At 32.2% G+C, this 16974-nt stretch overlaps 1 protein-coding gene across 5 annotated transcripts; it reads left to right on the forward strand.

Moving 5' to 3' along the window:
• The first annotated feature begins 416 nt into the window (after nt 1–416).
• On the forward strand, nt 417–15123 carry TMEM67 (transmembrane protein 67). 5 transcript variants are annotated; one of them, XM_011386937.2, is made up of 12 exons: nt 417–546; nt 793–879; nt 1990–2089; nt 2182–2321; nt 3671–3811; nt 6624–6704; nt 7200–7316; nt 9585–9701; nt 9808–9912; nt 10464–10566; nt 13293–13435; nt 13902–15123. In XM_011386937.2, exons 1-12 carry the CDS (start codon nt 454–456, stop codon nt 13980–13982), a joined length of 1308 nt encoding a protein of 435 aa, XP_011385239.1. In that variant the 5' UTR covers nt 417–453; the 3' UTR covers nt 13983–15123. The 5 variants fall into 5 exon arrangements, with proteins under 5 accessions (XP_011385239.1, XP_023382634.1, XP_011385240.1 ...); XM_023526866.1 differs by having other exon boundaries at nt 10464–10619; nt 13902–14041; XM_011386938.2 differs by lacking the exon at nt 13902–15123 and adding an exon at nt 10930–10979.
• The last annotated feature ends 1851 nt before the right edge of the window (nt 15124–16974 follow it).

The raw sequence follows: 16974 nt of genomic DNA on the forward strand, positions 1-16974 counted from the left end.
CTGGCAGATGAAGTTAAAAAAGTTAACTTTGGTCTAGGTCGTGAAGGACCTTATGGGTCAGAAATGTATATTTTAGTGAGGAGTCCCTGTATATTTTTAGCAAGAGAGTGACATAATCCAATTTACATTTTCGAAAGCTAACTCTGGTGGTAATATGGACAACAGATTGGGAAGAACTGTTCCAAACTAGGAGAAAATTAGGAAGCAGTTTTAACTTTTCTAGATGATGAAAGATGAGAAGGGTTGAATTAGACAAAGGCTATTGTGAACGTACCAAAAGGTATAGAGGAGGTGGCCACAGTTGGTCTTTTTAACTGTGGATACATGATCTGTGGATACATGATACAAGGCTTTAAGCTTGAGAAACTGGTGGATAATATGTTATTTAAAATAATGATATAAATATATTGAGTCTATAACAGCTGTAATTCTCTTTTTAAATTGCAGACAGTTATGAAATTCTTGGTATACTATGCCGGCGATCTGGCCAATGTTTTCTTTATCATCACTGTGGGAACAGGTCTTTATTGGCTTATTTTCTTCAAAGTAAGTGAGTTTCTGAATTTAACCTGAATGCCAATACCTGAATAACTGGTAAGAGCTCTTTCTAAAAGAACTGTTTTTATTTGGGATATTTCCGATTGAAGCAAACGCTAACCTCACCATTCCCTGAATGTGCTGTGTTTAACCAAGAGCATTACCACCTTCCTCTTTTATGCTTTCTTTGGGTTATAAATTATGCTTATTAAAAACCTTGTGTGGTCATATTTAATAGTGTAATTTTTCTCATAGGCACAGAAGTCTGTCTCTGTTTTGCTACCAATGCGGGCACAAGAAGAACGTTTTGTTACTTATGTGGGATGTGCTTTTGCTCTGAAGGTAAGTTTCAAAGGACAGATTAACAAATTTCAAAAGCCTGCTAATAAACTCATAAGTTTTTAAAATTAAAGTGCTTTCAAAATCTTCGGTGTAAAATTTAGTTTGATTTTGAAAGAGAGCGTGAATTATTGTATTTTACACAGGAAGTCTACTTTTATTTATAATAGCTCATTCTGAAAATCTTGCTTAAATAATTTTTCCTAAGAAGCTATAAATATGTATGAATTAACATGAGTTATAGCTAATTTGATAAAATAATACTTCTTTCTTCTTTAAAGTCTGATGATGCATACAACAAGGCAAAATGCCATCAGGCATGAATTTTGTCTCTGTTATGCGAGTAGAAGGTACCATCTTGGATGAAGTGCTGAAATCTTAGAAATTGTTTTCTCTGTCTCCATGTTCCTTTCCTCTTCTCCCCATAGCAACCCTTCTCCCTACTTCATTGTTCTGTCAGTGTACGTGAAGCTCTCTACATGCCTCTGTGGTAGATCTCATCCCATTGTATTGTGATTATTAACTGCTTACCCACTGATCTTTGAGCTCCTTGAAGAGAGGAATTATCCCATTCCTAGATTTTTAGCCTTTGTTTAATAATGCATCTACTAGGAAGAATGCCTGACTTTAAACATATTACTTCTATAAATGAAGAAGATGGATTTCAACAACACATTTTTAAATCTCAATACCAGAAATATAAAAAAAAAAGACTGTAAAACCATCTTACAATTTTAATTAGAACAAGCAAATTAGTTGAAAAATATCTTTACTTATATAGAAGTCACATGATCTAGAAAACAAAGTACATTTTGGAAACTTTGGGAAAGAGAGTCAATTATGCAAGGTCCCTGGATGAGGAGGTAGTATGTCTCTTTTTTTCATATCTCCATTGCAAAGAACATTGAAAGAAGGGAAGGCAAAATAATATGTGTATAAAAATCCTGTAAATTTGGTGATTCCATATTATTTGATAAGCTTCTCATGATCACCTAATGGTATTATAACTGTCACTTGTAAAAATTATATATTCTTATGATTGCAAGAATTAATATTGGTTTTATAAGCAGGCTTAATGAATATGCTTTTAGGTGTTTTGTTTGTCCTTCTCAGGCTCTACAATTTTTGCATAAGCTCACATCCCAGATTACCATAGATATATTCTTTATTGATTGGGAGCGACCTAAAGGAAAGGTTCTTAAAGCTGTTGAAGGTAACTGAAATAACCATTTGTACCAAAAAATTCTTTTGCTATCCTTGCAGAACAAAGATGGAACCTTTTTAATAATTTTATCTCCTGACCAGGTGAGGGTGGTGTACGGAGTGCTACCATTCCTGTAAGCATATGGAGAACATATTTTGTAGCAAATGAATGGAATGAAATTCAAACTGTGAGGAAAATTAATCCACTCTTTCAAGTACTTATTGTCCTCTTCTTTTTGGAGGTATAAACTATTTGACATAGTTGAATGCAATTTATGGGTACCTCATAAATGTTAATTTAGTTCCAGCTAAGTTTTCATGTCAGCAGAAGAGTTTTCTAAAGGTTAAAATATTGTTCAAGCCATTAAAAAGTAGTGGCTTTTTAAAAATCATGGTGAAATACACAGAAAATTTACCATCTTAACCATTTTTAAGTATACAGTTCAATAGTGTTAAGTACATTCACATTGTTGTGCAAACGATCTCTAAAACTCTTTTCATTTTGCAAAACTGAAACTGTGTATCCATTAAATAACTTTCTATTCTCCCCTCTTCCCCAGCCCCTAGCAACCACGACTGTATTTTCTTTTTCTTTGAATTTGACTACTTTGGGTGAGGAGTGGCTTTTAAACCACTGGTTTGTAGCAGAATCCCCTGGGAAGCTTTTGCAAAATACCTATGGCTTGCATCACGCCAAGAGATTATGTTTGATTAAGTAGCTCTGAGATGAGCTCAGGTACTTTGAAAAAGCCCCCTCCCTCATGATTCATATTCTACTCGTCTATTAGAATCACTATTATAAGATTGAAATTTTCTAACAAATTATAATTGAACACCTACTGTAAATTGTGTTATGTGTTTAAGAGCTGGGGCTATGGGTGAACAAGACACAATGAATGGGTAAATGCTCTTTACAATTATTTCATGGATCTGGTTGGAATTTTAAAGAAGGTAATTCAGTACTGTATATGGGACTGATAAATGGAAACCATGTCGGCCTTCCTTCCTTTTTCCTTCTTTTCTACATTTCTTCTTCCTTTCCCTTTTTAAAGCCAGGAGAATATGTGTGTCCCCAGGACATATGAATAGTATCTCATAGCTTTATTTATAGTAGTGCTTTTAAAGCTTTAAAACGCATTACATGAGAAAGAAGTTCTATATTCGAGTAAATTTGGAAAACATTGAATTCAATACAGTTATATAGATTCCTGTACTATAAAAAGTATTTTGCATAATGCCTGGCATGCGAAAAACTTATGAAATGCTGATTTTTAATTGGTAGTTTACTGAAGAAAGTTTTATTCTTTTTACAGAATTTTTGAGCTTTGTCAGTATATACGATAATAAGGTTTTATCTGGCCCATAGTCATATTGAAGAGAATGCCAAATGAACTAACTAAATATTTTGCATTAAGTACTTGGTAATTAAAAATACTGGATAATTATTTTTTTCTAGATTTTCTATTGTTTGTATGAACTTGAATATTTTTATTTTTGAAGATAGAAGTAAAAAGGAGTATCTCATTTTCAAACTAGGAAAGCTTTCTGCATTCATGACTGTTTAAATTATCATTTTTCCTTTTTACTCCAGGTTGTGGGATTCAAGAATTTAGCATTAATGGACTCATCCTCTAGTCTTTCCAGAAACCCACCTAGCTACATAGCTCCTTATAGCCGCATTTTGAGATATGCAGTGTCTACTGCTCTTTGGCTAGTCATTGGAATTATACAGGTAATAAGAGATATACTTTTAAGCAACACTGCCTCTATATTTATAACTGTTTGCATACTAATTATCCTCAAACATTGACCACATTCTGATTTCTACAGCAGAAAAAGATGACAACAAGAAAAACAATAATAATAATTCTTACATAGTGTTATAATCCAGGCACTGTGTTAGTTAATCGCATTGTTCATATTAACTTTTATAATTTTTATAGTAGCCCTCAGAATAGGTTCTGGTAGTAATCTCATTTTACAGGCGAGGACCCTGAGGCACAGAAAGGTTAAATAGTTGCCTCAAGTGATACAATTTAGAGATTGGCAGAACTGCACTTGGAACCCAGGTAATCTGATTTCAGAGGTCACATTCTTTCAATAGTGGGGCTCTAAAGTTTTTCATAGTCTATAGTTTTCTAGTCATAGGATGGACTCCTTGTTTACTTTATATATAATTACAGGCTAGCTAAACTAACTTTAATATCCTATTTTCTTTTGAAATGGAACTTATTTATTAACGGTTATTTAAATATCACTAAATCTCACTCAAATTACCAGTACCCCCCATGAAATTTTCTTTAATGAAATATTTATTGTAATAGCTGAAACTGAAAATAAATTTTCTCAGCCTCAGGTTCCACGGCTGTAGTAGAGGATCTTTTCTATGCTTGCTTCCATTTTCTGTGCTTTTTTAAACCTTAAAAGAAAAATAAGAAAGGAAGGAAAGTGAGAAGTAGCAGCTAAAGCAAAGCACTTAACACTAATATCTGCACATCTTTCTCTTGCTTTCAGACACTCTTAAGAATGTAAAGAGACTTTCTGTTTGATTAAAAATTCCTATAACCTGGGGAATAAATATCTGCCCCCAAAATATCTTTTGGGATTGAAATCCCCAAATTCCTACAGAATTGGGTTCAGGCGGCATTCTAAGACCTAAGAATAGACTCTTTAAATTTACATTTACTTTAAATTGGTGAGACTTGTTCAAACTTGAAGCTAAAGGGTTAGGGATAGAGCTAGTGAGGGATAGTTTGACAATCAGAAAAGGAAGAGAAACAGAAATTAGAATTTGATTTAAGATTGGATGAGGAGCATGGGGTTTGATGTTTATCATCAGTGCAGTAGAAAATATTTTGTACATTTACCAATACAAGTTTTTGTGAATAGATCAGTCTTATCTGGATGTAAGGTAATGTAAAGGAATGCCATTTTCATATTTGGTCGCATATAATTAAAAAATAATAATAATAATAACAGCAGCCGAAACAAAAGTAAACTTTATCTCTCTCATGAGAAAGAAAGCGCAAAGGTGGGCAGTACAGGGCTGCTCTCAGACCCAGAAGCCTGTTGTTCCTCTCTGCCACTCAGGACTTCCATCTCTAAGGTCACTTCATGGTCTGTAATGGCTGATGGAGTTGCCAGAGGCGGGAGAGGGAGGAGCCAGGGGAGAATAGGTCACCCTCTCCTCTTTAAAAGCCTTTTCAGAAGTGCCATTTAACACCTCCTTGACCAGAACTTGATCCGGTGGCCACACCTTACTGCATTGGCATCTTTCAGCTGGGCAGCACTGAAAGAAGGGGTCTGTCACTAAGGAGCAAAGGGAAAGGATTGCTGGGGCATCAATTAGTGGTCTTAGGCACCACCATCTAACCTCCTCCTTTGTTTCCCATTCTGCTGTCATTCTGATAGGAAGGTATTTCTCAACATGGTCACTTTTTCTAAGGCCATCAGTGTTTAGTCCTCAAGGATCCTCAAGAGTTCCTTTAACAACCTGTTACAGTTCCATTAATTTGTCTATTCAAACTTTTCTTGATTTTCATCATGTTAGGCTTCATTGTTCACTCTTTTTATTTTCCTAAACTCAGCTTTTTCTACTTTTACATGGTATCCTTTAATTTTTACACTTCGAATGTTGCTGTTTTTCATGGACTTTAAGGGGGTTTAAAAAATATGTACATAGACTATTTAGGAAAATGTTTTCGGTAACCAGCTGCTGTTTCATTTATTTATTTATTCACATATCTGGGTACATTTTATATACTAGATTATTCATATACTGTGCTGAGCTCAACGATATGTTATGAACAAGTTACAAGCTGTGACGACACTATGAAGGGCATCAGCAGGGAGATTAGATAGCAGGTAAATGGAGGTGAAGGGAGTGGAAATTAGGAATGGGGAATGGCAGAGACAGTAGGGACAGCTTTAAATTGGGTAGTTAGAAAATGTTATCTTTCTCTGAAACATTTAAGAAGGACTACAATGTAAACTTTTCTGATTTCTAAAACTTCCCATTATATATTATCATTAAATCTAAGAAAACATTTGAAGCTATTCCATTTGAATATTTAACACATTATCTGTAGTTGAAGTAGAATACTTGATACATGTTTTTTATGTGCTCCTCTGTCAGAGAAGATTCATTTGAAAACAGCAACTTTTCTAAAAGCTTTTGGAATTTAGGAGATGGGTAGAATTGCAGAACCAGACATAAATCTGGCCGTTAATACAGTGGTTTATCCTAAATGTTAAAAGCCCCTTTCCTCCTTCTCCCATATTTGTTCTATCTCTCATTTTAATGAGACAGGAAATTTTTTTTTAATTCAAAATAAGTTTCTTTAATGAATCTTAACACAGTTCCAAAACCTTCCTCTTTTGACAGAAGAAGCAGAAATAATAAGTAGGATTTTATCCCACAGGAACCATTAGAGGCTACTGTGTTCTTGGTTGTAACTTCTTTTGTCTTAATATACTACACTGTGTCTATAAAAGAAAATTAAATCCTAAAAGCTAATAAGTGTGAACTTGACTTAATGTTTCAGATCGTGTTCTTTGCTGTCTTTTATGAGAGATTTATAGAAGATAAAATTCGACAGTTTGTTGATTTATGCTGTATGAGCAATGTAAGTACTTCCTGACTTTATCTTGCAACTGTTATTTTCCCTTTTTAAAGGGCATTGAGTACATTAAGAGAAGCTTTAAAAGTGATTTGATATAATTGGATTTGTAATCTAATTTCCACTGGTTGTTAATTCCAGAGATAGTTAAAATGAGCTACAAGTTAATATTTACCGTCTTTGGTTTTTTTTTTCTTTTTTCTTTGCAGTTTCTTAATTATGAATTCCTTGTGCGAACAAAGTTCACCTAGCTGAGAGTCCTTAAAAAGTTTTCATTTATCAACTCTATTTCTTCCTTTCTTGGAAAATATCTTCACTCTCTTTTCTATCTACTTTTTAAAAATAACCTCATTATCCTTTATTACTTTATTATCCTCTTTATACATTTTCCAAGAATTGAACCCTCATTATTTGGAGAAAAAGGAAGCAATTTTAAGAAAACCTTAATATTTATTATTTTGCAGATGAGTTGCTAATTGCTCCTGTCTTCTCTTTTTATAGATATCTGTGTTTCTGTTATCCCACAAATGTTTCGGATATTACATTCATGGTAGATCAGTACATGGGCATGCAGATACTAACATGGAAGAAATGAATATGAACCTTAAAAGAGAAGCGGTATGAATGTATTTTACATCTTTTTGTTTTTAAGTTGAGAGACACGTTTTCTTTTCTTAATCTAAGATTTGTAATAATATTTTTAAAAATCCTCATTGATTACTTTTGAAAATTGCTAGGGTACCAATTTGTTACCCTGAACATTGATAAAGGGAATCAAATTTAATTCTACAGTTCTTATATTAACTATATTTCAGAGTACCCAAATAAGACTAAATATTAAATTATATTAAAGAAGATTAATCTCATTATATGTGAAAATGACATGATTTTTTTAAGACCTTATTAGAGATACATACTGAAATATTTATAAACGAAATGACATTTGCTTTAAAAGAAAAAAAAGTTGAGAGGATAGATGAAACAAATTTGGTAAAATGTTAGTAATAATTGTTGAAGTTGAGTAATGGATGATATACTATTTCTCTTATTATGTACATTAGAAAAGTTCCACAATAAAATTTAAAAAGAAAAATACCTAAGAGGAAAAACCAAGAGGGTTAGAATTTAATACATGATAATGATATCTCAAAGATGATTTATTTAATACATTTAACTAGGTCGTTTGGTTAACTACTAGAAATTATACCTGGATTGAAAAGTAAAATGTAAAATATGAAACTGTATAAACCTAGAAAAGAATATTTCAGATTGGGAGATGACATTTTAAGTATAATGAATAGAAAGCATCAAAAAGGGAATATCCATTGATTTTACTTTGTTATATAGAACATTTACATATCCAACAACCGTATAAATAAAAGACATGGCAAATTAGGGTAAAATTCTCATAATAAAAATCACAATGATATAAATGATAATATTGAAAGTCATACAAATCTATAAGCAAACACCAAGTTAAAACCTTAGTGGAAAAAATGATAAAAATATTTTTAAAAATACATAAATAAGAAACAGAAGAGACTGCTAAACTTCTAAAAATTGTTTAGCTCATAAATAATGAATAAAGAAATGAAAGTAAAAATAACATTTCTGCCCTCTTCAAATTAGCAAACATTTTTTTTTAAAAGCTAGTACTTTATAGTATCATGGACATGGTAAAATAGGCACCCATAAAACTACTTGTCTCAGGATAAATTTTTACAAACATTCTGGAAAGCATCTGGCAACATATACCAAGAGCTTTTTAAAAGTTTGTTATTTTTGACTCACTAATTCTATGAATCTAACTCAAGGAAATGATTAGCAATAGAATAGCTAATTAAGTTCAGGATCTTCATCATGGGGTTACTTATAAGGGCAAAAACATATGTAAAAAGAATATTAAATAACTTGTTTTACCTGTGCAGTAAAATCTTAAATAGACATTAAAAATCATGTTATGTAGAATATTTACTGACATGGAGAGTTGCTCAGGAAATAATGTTAAGTGAAAAAGAAATTAGTATGATCCCAACTTTATGCCATTAATATGTATATGCCTAAACCAAAGACTGAAAATCAAATACTTTATAATACCTGTATCTCAAGGTGTTGGGATAATAGGAGATTTTTATTTGTACCCCTTCATATTTTATAAATTCTCTGTAGTAACGCGTTTAATCGAGAGGGAAAAAACACACACTTAAAAAAATAGAGACATTTACTATTGCATATTAGGTTTAGACATTGCATATTAGGTTTAGACAAAGGTGAATATTAAGCTCTAGTGCAAGCAAATAAAGGCAAGAGAATGGAGGCAAGAGGACTTGAGCTGACCTTGAAGCATCCAGGGGAGTTGCAAGGTGTTGAGAAGAGCAAAATGTTATGTTTTTGGTTGTCAGGAGCCAGGTCATTTCAAGGAGACCTGAAATGAATAATCTAGTCCATAATGTTAACTGTTGTGTCATGTAACACTAGCTTTTATTGGAATTAAGGAAGCATTTTTAAAGTGTTTAGAAAACAAAAAGGATCATTTGTAGTTATAAAAGTAGTTCCTTCTAAGCCTAGATTTTTTGGAATGCATTAAACAACAATAAAGTTAATCATAAAGCTAAGAATGTCAATATACAATGAACTTAATATGGATTTTTTATAAGTAGGACAGTAAAAGAGATGATAGACCTGCAAGGAGTATGACAAAATGAAAATCAGTAAAACCTAGAGGAGAGTGGACACTTTGGATAAAGCTAGGATCTCTTTGTCTCAAAGTTTCAGTTAAATTTCACTTGGCTTCTGAATTTTGATTTATGTGATACCAACTAAAAATGCTTTCTCTTCAAAACATAAAATTTTTATGATCTTAATTTAAATCCTTTAACTTTTCAGGAAAATTTATGTAGCCAGAGAGGTTTGGTACCCAACACAGAGGGTCAGACGTTTCAGATTGCAGTTTCTAGCCAGATGAGACAACATTATGACAGAATTCATGAGACACTAATAAGGGTTTGTATAAAGTACAATTAAGATATATTTTGCCAATATTTCATATTATTTAAATACCAAGAACATAAGGAATGTTGCATTTATTCTTGTCTCTTTTTCACATTAGAAAAATGGCCCTGCTAGACTATTGAGTTCATCAGCAAGTACTTTTGAGCAGAGTATAAAAGCATATCATACTATGAATAAATTTCTTGCCTCTTTCATCGATCATGTATGTATGTCAGCATTTATATTTAAGCTAGAATCAAAATGCAGTTTTAAAAAAATTAACCAGGAATGTCAGTTATTTCTTCTGTCAGCCAAGTCAGTGGACTTAGGAACTCCCCACCCCATTTTTTGTAGTCAAATTTAATACTGTGGCTTAGGGATAGAGTTAGGTTATGTAAAAGTAAAATGAGATTTTACATGTCTATTAGCATTTTGGTTATAACCCTAAAATATGTCTGTATTGGAATTTTGTAGCTAGTTACCAAAATTATACTTTATTATCCATTATAGAAATATATTATGCCATGGTTTTATTTAATAAAAACTTATTATAAATTGATTTTCAGTTATATCTAGTTCTAAATACTACTAAGGGCATTTAAAATTAAAATATTCCTAAAGAGAATTTTATTATAAACCCAGTGTAGTAAATTCAGTCTTTTTGAAGAACAGATTTTGTTAGTGTACTGTTCATTTTTTGTTTTCTGATTTTACAAAAATTGGGAAACATTTATTACACTGTATTTTTGAAATGACTCTGGCTTTTTATATAAGGTTCATAAGGAGATGGACTACTTTATAAAAGATAAATTGCTTCTTGAAAGAATTCTTGGAGTGGAATTTATGGAACCAATGGAAAAAAGCATCTTCTACAATGGTATCCTTCAAATGCCTTTGCTGAACTTGATAACTATTTTAAAGTTGGAAAAAGTACTTGCACTTGTTAATTTTTCTTTTGATTTTGTAATTTTATATAAAAACAGGAAACAGTGAACTTAGCTTCATGGAATTATAGTTTTCTGTATTCTATTTTGTTATCATGTAGCAGAAACAAATATAATTATTTACAAGAAAAGAAAAAAGCTGAACTTCATGATCAATACCATACATAAAAGAGATAGAAACAAATAAAATTCAGATTTTATTGGCATGTTCATTCAGTGGCAAACTTATGAAACACTTAACAATAGCATTTGTGATTAATTTTTAACATAATTTTTCATTTTCTTAAAAATCGCAGATATCTATAATGGGAATAGTGACTAGACATGGTTTCTTCTTATTAAAAAGGTAGTGTATGTGTCACTTCTAATGTGACTGATAAGCTCTTGTAATGCTTGGTAAGAATGAAAATGGTATAACCAATGTCCTGGCTTAGATGTCAGTCACCCATGCATGATTGAGTGCTACATGTTGTGCCAGTGGTCTCTCCTTTGAGCATCTTGTTTAGTAGACTGTGGAAGGTAGGTAGGTATATGACTGAGAGAGTGGAGAGATGCTGGGATAGATGTCTGTGCAGGTACAGCTTATACTGGGTATAGAAAGGAAAGGAGAAAATCTAACCAGACACAGGGAGGCAACATGGAAAATTTTTAACTGGGTCTTAAAAATAAGTCACTATTGTCAAACAGAAGGGTCAAGGGAAGAGAGGCAAAGATATTTGTGCAGAAGGGGGAAGGGAATTATGCACTTAGGAACTTTATGATCAAAACTTTGTATGAAGTGGGACACAGTGAGAGTGCTTGAAAGATAAAGAGGGCAGAGACCTAATCCCAAAGCTTTGTCTGAAACCCTAAAGAGTTTTACTTTATCTCATAGAGCAGTTGTTTCAAAAACAATTTTTTTTAAATTTTTGTCCCACAAGAGGTATGCAGGTTGATCCATGGAGGTACGAGAAGAAAATATTAATATGTTTATTTGTATATTTACAATTCTCTTATGTTTAATTTATATTTTAAAAGGTTTATACATGCAGTAGTAATTTAAAATATGCCTGTTGTGGGATACATTCTCACAACATGCTATTTTATTCTAATAGAGATACCTGATTAAAACAATTTGGAAACTACTGTTAATTAACATGGATGTGATCAGAATGTCCTAAGCAGATCTGATTTGTAAATTGGAAGAATTACTCTGGCAATAGTGAATAGGTTAAGGTGAAAACATAACAATACAGCTTTCAGAGTCGTCTGGTCTTAGATTCAGAATCTGAGTTCTAGTTTTGTGAACTTGAGAAAGTTGTTTACCCTTTCTGAACTTTACTGCCCTCTGTAAAATTAAGTACAACCCTCTAAAGATTGTTGTGTTTATACATGTGTTACCATATATAAAGAACCTGGTATGTACCAGTACCTAGTGTGGGTAGGCACCCAGTAAAATGATGTTATTACTATTTCTAATAATATAATCATCATCTTCTTTGTTTTTATTGGAAGATGATGAGAATAATAGCTAAGGCAGTAGTAATGGAGATAAAGAAGAAGAAAGATAGCATTTAATGTCAGAGATGTTAAGGGAAAAAAGTAGACAAAAATTATCCACATTTCCAGCTTGTGCGACTAGGTGGTTGGTGGTGGTAATAGAGCGTACAGATAGAGGTCCAAGTTGTGAGGGAAAGCAGATGAATTTCGTTTTGAATATGTTATGTCTTGAGGTACCTTTGGGACACTTAAGAAGAGAGGTCCAAAAAGGCATGAAATATAAGAGACTGGATCTTTGGAGAAAGTAAAGGTATAGGATAAGCTGGGGAGCCTCATCAAATGAGGCCATTGTTGGAGCAATGGCAGTGAGAGATCACCCAGGAAGGGAATATAGAGCAGGCTTGTTTATTTTTTAAAATATATATGCAAGTATTATAGAGAGAGAGAAGTGCATATTTTATAAGGACATAGTGTAAAGGTCAGTGAATTTTCACACACTGAATAAATATATCCTTGTAACTAGCACCCTGATTAAAAAAAAACATTACCAGACTGCCAAATGTCCCTTTGTGTAAAAGAGGCATTCCTAACTGGGTGTCCATGGGCAGCTTCAGCAGTTCTCTGGACCTCCCTGAAATTGTGTGCAAGATTCGTATGTGTGTACTTGTTTTTCCCCCTCTGGTGAAAGTGTCTGTAGCTTCCATCAGAATCTTAAAAGGGTGTTTACATCCTTGTGAACTCAGAGGACTCAGAGCAGAATCTATTTGACACACAAAGTATAGCATACTATGTACTATTCTAGTCTTTGCTGGTTTTGTTTTGCTTTTTAAACTTAGAGAATCTTTCGAAGATTCTTTACCCTTTAGTTATATAAACAGAGAAAGGATATTCATTACTTGGTCTTTGAAAGGTATTGATGATATACTTACACTACTAGCAATTACCAACTCTTGGTGTGAATGTTAAAACTTAATTTTATGAGCAGAGTTTTTTGACTAACCTTTTAGATTAGCACATTTTAATATCCTTTGTTTATTTTTTTGTAAGCCATGAAGTATTATAAGTAGTAACTAGTTTCTATTATGCTGTTTTTAAATATCTACATTTTATCACCAGAAAGTTATCACGTTTATTCTATTTTTAAATTTCTAATTTATATCTTATAATATTTTTTAAATAGATGAAGGTTATTCTTTCAGCAGTGTTCTGTATTATGGAAATGAAGCCACTCTTCTTATTTATGATCTACTATTCTTCTGTGTTGTGGACTTGGCTTGCCAAAATTTTATTTTAGCGGCATTCCTTACATACCTACAACAAGAGGTAAAGTTTTACATTTTTTTCCTGGGTTTCTTTTAAAAGAAATATATTGGAACTAGATATTTATTTTTATAACAGAAAGTAACAATGTCAGCTTTCACTAGGGATTTATAAAGTTTTAGAATATGATTAACCCTACCAAAAAAAACCAAAAACATTTCAACCAACATTATTCTACACTCTTCTTCAGGGTCAATGAAATATTGGGGTCTTGTGGAGGCCATACATGAACAAACATGAAAGGAATTCTAGTAGGAGGACACTTAAACTGCCCATCTCTTAAATACAAGATTTGAGCAGTAATTAGAGTCTCATTCACCCTTTGCACCAGATGCTAACATAACAAAAAGGCAAGCATTGGAGATTTAGCTCACAGCTAGTTTAATTTAGATATTTTAATTGATGTGCATATTTAATTTTCTTTGTATATATATTTTTTCATTCTGAACTGTTTTAATTTTTTCCCCAGATTTTTAGATTTATCCGTAATACAGTAGGACAGAAGAATTTGGCATCTAAAACATTGGTGGATCAACGATTTTTGATTTAATTAATTGAATAGATAGATAACTTAGACAATATAATCATGGCAAAAAAAGTCATGATTATCAGGTTAGTTTAAGATATTTTTTAAAACTTTTAAATTCTGTTTTTATTTGTTTTTAATCTACAGAAAGATTTATTTTTATAACTTGATATGTAACTTGGTTTGTGAAAATGACATTTTTCCATTATATATAGTATATATATAATTCACCAACTCATAAATTAGACAACACTGACGATGGGGCAAAAAAATCTAAATGTTGCTTTCACCATAACACTTTTTAATGATAATCAAAACAGTCCCCATCATCTGTCTCTGTAGATTAATTTATAAGCTGGGATTTGCCTACATTTTCTCACATTGGAAAAATTATTTGATTCCAAGTTCAAGCCTAGTTTTTAGTTCAATAATTTCTTGTTTTACATATTTTACGGTTAAATAAATGTTGAAAACAATTTTCAAGTTTACTTAGAAATTTAAAATTGTATATTGCTGACTTTTTTTGCCTCATCTTAATTGCTCACCCTGTTTGGCTGTAGACTAATTCACTTTTGAATTAATAGGCATCTCAAGAAATGGTACATATTCATTTGTTTTGTATACCTGTAGTATTAGGCCAATGTACTGTTTTCATGAAATGTTATTTACTTTTATTAAGCTTTAATGCATGACATTTTCCCCAATATAGTTTTTTATACATTTTAAATTATTTAACATTTTAAGAGCACTATCAAAGTTTTGCTCTTCTATTATGTTAAAGATTGTAAATAACAAATAAACTAAATTTATTATGTTATGCTGACAGGGTGATTTATTGAAAGCAAATTTAGTCTTCCTAAGTCAGTAGGCTTGTATTTTTTCAAGTAAGGAAAAAAAAAATATTAGGATCCAGAATATACTTAATGTAAATTCTGAGCCATGTAGCTAATAAGTCCTTTATTATTTTTTCATCATTATGTTCTTCAGTAATACTTTTCATTGTACACCATGTACTTGAAAGGCACCATATATTTCAAGTATAATGATCATTCACCCCCAAACTGACATTTTTTACTGCCAGCTATGTTAATGCTATACAAATACTTAAATGTAATTCTGTGTTAATACTGTTTATATTTTTGAAATAAAAATATAGAATAAAACATTTGGTTTTTCTGTTCCCTGTTTGATTAAAGTGTATTTCATAAAGTAGCATTTAGAAATAAATACAGCATATCAGGGCAGAGGTCCCCAGCCATTGCCAAAGTTGAATTTCTCTGGATCTTGAGGATGACTGAGGAGAAAGGAGGAGGACTTATAAGTCAAATATTTGAAACTCCAGTTTAGGAAGGCTCACCGTACAGGAATGCCTTTATAAATAAGCTACAGAGAGAAATATACCAGCATGGAAACATATGAAAGAAATCCAATTCTTATTCTACGTATAAGAAGTTAATATTATTGTGAATGTTTTTAAATGGAAGTTTAAAAAACAAGTTGACTCACCTGACAAAACAGAAAAGATATTTAAAAAAGTCATCCTACACAAGTTTTGTACAATATTTTTATTTTGGTTAGATACATAAAAATGTGTTCAGATTTTCATACACCATTGACTCCTTTGTTTACATTGCCATAATTTAAATTCTACAATCATGCGCCTAATTTTCCACTAGATTTATAATCTTTTATCTATTTCTGTAGTACCAACTCACTGTCCGTTGCATCTTGTATCCCTAGTTTTACTGATTACTTAGAAACATTTGATAAGTCTCTTCATCATTTCATAATGAAACTAACTCTAGGTTCACTTAGAAGTTCTTTACAAGCTGCTATGTGCTTTGTATCCTCCTTAGAAATGCATTAGCTCCTAAAGTAATTTTGCAGATCAGCCTCTCTGTTATGAGATGTTTATATGTGCTTACTTGTTTCATACTGCTGTTCTAACAAACTTTGAGAAAGTTTTGCTGGTTATCTAGATTAAGAAGCATTTGAAATGACCATCTCAATGATTGCAAACATGCAGGAAGCATCCTTTTTGTTGTCTAAATAAAGGCTGATGGGAAACATATATATCAAGCAGTGTGGCTTAATGGAAAATGCTCCAGATTTAGTAACAGAAGCCTTGGATTCAAATTAAAATTTTGCCCCTGTCACTAGCTTTGGGACCTTAAACTAAGTCATTCAGCATCTTTGAGCTTCGTTCTGCATCTCTACAATGAAAGTAGTGCCTTTGCTTATCACGTGTAAGGATTAATTCATTAAGGTAAACTATGAACACTGGAATTCTGCCTCCAAATATATTTTCTATTTTGCTAGTAAGTTAATTCTGATACTAAAACTCAGATTACTGATAACAATAACTGACCAGTAGAAATTCTGAGCCTTTTACTTCAGCCATCCAGCCTCACCAGGAAAGGACCCTTGTAGAAGTGACAGCCATTCACAAAAGGAGGCAAGGAAATGTCATTGCACCATGTTATGTTGTAGACATGGTTCATGGTACAGATTAGAAAAAAAGAGGTAAGAGAATGGAATATTGTCTTTGGAAGGGAGAGTTTTATTTGCTCATTCATTTATTCATTCAAATAATACTTCTACCTCTTCCCACTCTCCAACCCCTCAGAAGGGTCTTAACAGTTAGAAGAGGAAACAGGTATATTAACCATCACAGCAATCTGAAAAATGCTATAGCCACCAGTGTGTGATATGGGAAAGCTCTTAACTGTGCATCTGTGATCATCAGGGCTTTGACCTGAGAAAAGTGGTATTTGATCTAAGATTTCAAGATAAACAAGGCAAGTGCAATTAAAGCAAGGAATAGTAAGTGCTCTGAGATGAAGCACATGGCCATTGGGTACTATAGGCAGTTTGAATACTGAATACACATATTGTTTGTTTTTTTCATTTTGTGTATATTATGATGTTTTCACATCTTTAAAATTTTTTCTGACTAGGAAAAGCCTGCTCTACTGGGACTAACCAGTTCTTACAAATTAAGCCAATAGCCTAGCCA

Source organism: Pteropus vampyrus, unplaced genomic scaffold, assembly GCF_000151845.1.
Source record: "Pteropus vampyrus isolate Shadow unplaced genomic scaffold, Pvam_2.0 Scaffold12861, whole genome shotgun sequence".
Classification (NCBI taxonomy): Eukaryota; Metazoa; Chordata; class Mammalia; order Chiroptera; family Pteropodidae; genus Pteropus; species Pteropus vampyrus.

What these genes read in the sequence shown, in the direction of transcription:
- TMEM67 (XM_011386937.2), top strand. Translation starts at nt 454, where the DNA reads ATGAAATTCTTGGTATACTATGCCGGCGATCTGGCCAATGTTTTCTTT. An exon ending in TGAACCTTAAAAGAGAAGCG is followed by an intron (nt 7,317 to 9,584) that starts GTATGAATGTAT and finishes TTAACTTTTCAG; the next exon opens with GAAAATTTATGTAGCCAGAG. An exon ending in TTACATACCTACAACAAGAG is followed by an intron (nt 13,436 to 13,901) that starts GTAAAGTTTTAC and finishes TTTTTTCCCCAG; the next exon opens with ATTTTTAGATTTATCCGTAA.